Source organism: Vitis vinifera, chromosome 10, assembly GCF_030704535.1.
Source record: "Vitis vinifera cultivar Pinot Noir 40024 chromosome 10, ASM3070453v1".
NCBI lineage: Eukaryota > Viridiplantae > Streptophyta > Magnoliopsida > Vitales > Vitaceae > Vitis > Vitis vinifera.
The window spans coordinates 23,517,936-23,522,670 of NC_081814.1; the positions used below are offsets into that span (position 1 = coordinate 23,517,936).

The 4,735-nt window shown below is 33.0% G+C and overlaps 1 protein-coding gene across 1 annotated transcript; it reads right to left on the reverse strand.

Moving 5' to 3' along the window:
- Positions 1-3,346, reverse strand: LOC100247733 (chaperone protein dnaJ C76, chloroplastic). The gene is made up of 4 exons (XM_002272247.4): positions 2,900-3,346; positions 2,333-2,589; positions 1,004-1,187; positions 1-814 (listed from the first exon to the last, which is right to left on the reverse strand). Exons 1-4 carry the CDS (start codon positions 3,272-3,274, stop codon positions 182-184), a joined length of 1,449 nt encoding a protein of 482 aa, XP_002272283.1. The 5' UTR covers positions 3,275-3,346; the 3' UTR covers positions 1-181.
- Between the last annotated feature and the right edge of the window lie 1,389 nt (positions 3,347-4,735).

The following is a 4,735-nucleotide window of genomic DNA, read 5'->3' on the forward strand; positions in this document are numbered from 1 at the left end:
AAAGAATAATGCAGCCATACATATTTGTATTGAGAGCAGTAACATAGCTAGTGAGTTGCCAATTGAGGTGTTGAGCCATACCTGTGCCCAAATAATTAGCGTACAACATTCAATAACAATGCTGGTGATTCAATTAACTTTGTTTACCAATGTTCTGTAGTGCCTGTCTTCCAAATTTTTCCTACACCTTGTCCCTGTTTCTAATCACTTCTAATAGTTCCACCATGTAGGTTCCAATGAGATACCACGTAACCCCAGCTAGGACAACCTGTAACCAAGAGCTATTAACAATATACAACGCTAATGAGCCGCCTATATGCTCTTTCAATTCGCCAACAGCTCCTTCTCCCAATTGGAATCTCACTACAACAGCTGCAATTGTTGCTGTTGCTAAGGGAATTTGCCATATAGTGGAACTCCTCCTATTGTTTTTGCTGACTCCATGATCTTTTTTGCTTTTTCCTTTCCATTGTTTACTAGGTGGTGAAGACTCTGATGATGCAGCTTTGGAGGCCAAATCGTTGTTCTGGTTTGTGGCAGGAAGAGCAAGAGTTGATGGAACCCAGTATTCAGCATCATATATGTAACTTGGCATGGTCCGGCTTCTTGGTTCTGTGCTCTCCCTGGCTTGTTTCCTAGCAGCAGCTGCGTCCCGTAGCTTGTTAAAGTTTGGTCCTGACAATCTTCCAGCAACACGTGTAAGACTTTGGCCAGAGTCTGATCCTCCAGTGGGTGCTTGCCAATACAACCAATTTGTGATTGATCTGATCGTTTGAATGGCTGAGATCCTTGCTTCTCTTTGGTCATCTTTCTCCTGAAACGTAGCTTGTCGAAGTTAGAAATGACAATGCATCAATGATACAAAAATTTGGTCATCATTTTCGCATATACGCACGTATTAATCAGTTTTCTTCATTCATTATTTCAAAACAAAATCGATTATAATTATTTCGAACAACTTCAAAAAAACAAGATGCCATGGTATCAGTCAAGATGTGCATACCTTGGAACCATGTGTGGAAGCTTTGTCCATGGCATCGTGAAATCTAGTTTGGAATTTTTTTACATCTACAAAAATGTTGGAGACGCATGCACCCACTGCATTGCCTGCGCTCATTCTTACACTGCCACGCGGCTGCTTTGACATTAGAAATTCCAAAGCAGCGAGGTTCGACCTCTCAACCATCCTGTGTTTAGTACAGCAGAAAAAGGGGGGAGAAAAGTACATAAATGAATGTAAATTCTCTGGAAAAAAAGATCCATGTCCCAAGATCATCTTAATTATTTCTTAATATCATTTATTATATCATCACTCATTTTAATGTTAAAAGGTATCCTGTCTTTTTCTTCTCTATTTTTTTTTTTTTTTTTTTTTTGTGTGTGTTTGTTTTTCTTTCAATTTGGGTGGACTAGTCCCTCTATTGGATGCCAGGGAAAAACAAAGACACCATTAGCCTGTTTTGAGACCTTCAGGAAAAGAAAGGACTTCGATCATGTATTAGATTATTGGTTATTGTAGGAGTGGATCTAGTGCATGTCCTAGGTCTTCAAAGGGATTTGAACCCTTTAATATAAATAGAAGGGAAATTTTTTTGTTACCACTAGACTATAAATGTTTTTTGTTCAATTTTTACTCCTCCGAAATAAAAAGTTACATATTGCCCTACTAAAACCGTTTGTTGGTTCTACCATTACATATGTTTAAACCTCAAGAAAACATGCTAGCCAATCTCGTCCCTAAAGCTATCGTTTCATATATGTGTAAAAGACTAACTTATGAGAAATCCTAAGCAATAAAAAGAAATATTCAAATGCATTATCATATCTTAACTTAAGAGTTTAGACAACCAAGAGTTAAGTAAATACTCTAACAAATTTTCACCTTCATATAAATTTATCAAAACATCTAAGTTGCATTATACTCGATCAAATGAAGAAAAATATTTATGTTATGCATATGAACCGATAGGGCATACATCTATAGTATCTCAAATATAACATATGATTGACCTCGAGTAGCTTCATTAAATAAAAAGAAGTGTCTTGTCAAGTTATCAAGTCAATTTACATGCATTTTAGACAATCAAGATGCATTACATACTTCGTAACAAGTTTTAACATTTATATAGGATTTGGTTGCAGCCCCATGGCCACACTTTGCGGCGGTCTATTTTATTCGCACTTAACTCTTATAGTCACAATTTTATTTCTTGTGGCTGTGACGTATGGTCGCAACTATAAACCTAGGCCCATATAATTAAACACATTAACAACAATTTTCATTCATAAGAAACCAAAATTCCTTCAAAAAAAAAAAAGGAAAACTCCTTACGAAATGCAATCGACCGGGCAGGCATCTATAGCTTGTTGGATTTTGTACTCAGGATCAGCCCACTGTGCGACAACCCTGGCTCTTCCATAAACAGATTCAATGGCAAAAGTTTTTTCAGCAAATAAGGCACATTTCAAGCAGCCAACACACTTGACTTCATCCACAAACACTGCTCTCTCTTCACTTTCTGATCCATACCATACTGAATACAAAGGCTTCCCTGTGTACCCTCTCAGCCTTGCAATCTTAGCTTGTTCCTGCACCATTTCCATCAATTTTTAAATCATTTATTTTTGCACCCAAGTCAAGTAATTTTATGTCACATGACTTCACCTCCAATTTTGCAAATCTACACTACAATGAACTTCAAAAACCACAAAAGAATTTGTTTTATTAGGATTCTTGGGCTTAATTTCCATTAATTAAATAAATAAATAAAATAAAATATATGAATCGTTGATGATGAAGGACATAACAAATAATATGTCAAAAACGCCCCTAGCACCATGGCTAAAAAAAAAAAAAAAAAATTAAGGAAAATTTGAGAAGCCACAGGCCATGGCTAACCTTATCATAAGCTAAACGTAAATTTGGATCAGAGAGGACCGAGTAGACTTCATTGAGAATGATGGCCATGTCGTGGCCGGCCGGACCGGCGATATCTGGGTGGCACCGCTTCTGCAGCTTCCGGTACGCCATCTTTATCTGCCACTGATCCGAAGAACTCTCAATTCCCAGAAGATCATAGAGATCAAAATCTACTAAAGAAGATAATGAAGATGATGATGACGACGATGAAGCTTTGCACGTTATTGAATTATTGCCATGCAACTTTCTGAGAGTGGTGGCGTGGTGGAAAGTCAAGCCGGCAGACCTTGGGGTGGAGATTCTGGTTATGATTGAAGATGTGGGAGTGTACAGAGGGAGGCATGTTGAAGGCATATTTTCCTTTTCTTTTCTTTCTGGAGAAAATGTGAGAAGGAGGTGTGTAGTCCTTGGACGTGGGATAAGATATTTGCAAGGAGAGATATTTTGTAGTCACTATTTACGCTGATAAAGATCTTGCTAGTAATGAAATTCCTGTTTTGCCCCCACATGTGTTTTGGTCAAATGTTCTGTTAGCATATTATCGTAATATATCGCTGATATTGATGATCTGATGAAATTTTGAGATCCCAAATATTGGCAATATTTCCCAATATATAGATGATATGGCAATAAATCGCAAGTTTTTTTGCGATATATCGGATGGTCAACGCACAATAGTGAACTACAATGCTCCCACTATAGTGCATCTACCGTGCTCCCTCAAAAATGCCTCAGTTTTCTTTTGCCATTGAGGGGACTCAAACTATACAGGGCAAGTTTGCCCCTTATTAGATGTAATGCATTAAAAATAAATATTCAAAATCATCAAGAAAATTTTAAAAGAATATTTTAGAGAGCAAATTAATTATAATTATTTTATAATTAAATTCAAAATTTTCTTTTAATTGATTACCAAAATTATAAAAATTGTCAAAATAATTTTTTTATAGTGTTTTTAATATCATTAATAAATTAATTAAATATTAAAAGATTGTACATATATCATAATTTATTTTATATCATTTAATATAATTAAATTAAATGAATCATAATTATAATATTAATATATATTATAAAAATAGAGATATTATAATCAAATATCATAATATATGAAATAATATTTGATGTAATTTAATAATAAATGTATATTTATAAAATTCATATTTTTATCGATGCATACGATATTATTATCAAATATGATAAATCATATTATACATATATCAAATTCTTTAATAAAACTAACTTTAAAATATTTATTATAGTTCTAATTACGTTTTTATAATGTTTTTTTTATATTTTTATAAATTTTGATCAATTTTATATCTATCGATATTTTTTTCCAAAATATCTGTCGATATATCTGTAAAATCGAAGTATCTATATATCTGTAATTTTCAATATTTTATCATTGTTTGATAGAAAAAGCTTTTTGTAATATATATATATATATATATATATATATATATATATATATATATATATATATATATATATATATATAATATGAAGGGCATGTCAAAATGTTTCCATTAAAATTAAAAGTATATGAAGGGCATGTCAAAAAGTTTCCATTAAAATTAAGAGTTCAGTAGATTACTTCTTTAAGGTAATGATTTTTATGAAAAAAAAAAAAAAAACTAAAACTAAAACAGAAAAAGGCAATTGGATAAAATTTGTACCAGTGCCCGAAGACCACCACAAGGGCCATATAGTAGAAAGGAAGAAATGTTTCTCCTTTCCTACTTAAAAATAATAATATATCATACTATAGATTTTAAGTTAACATATTAAACATTATTTGATAAATCAATTTAA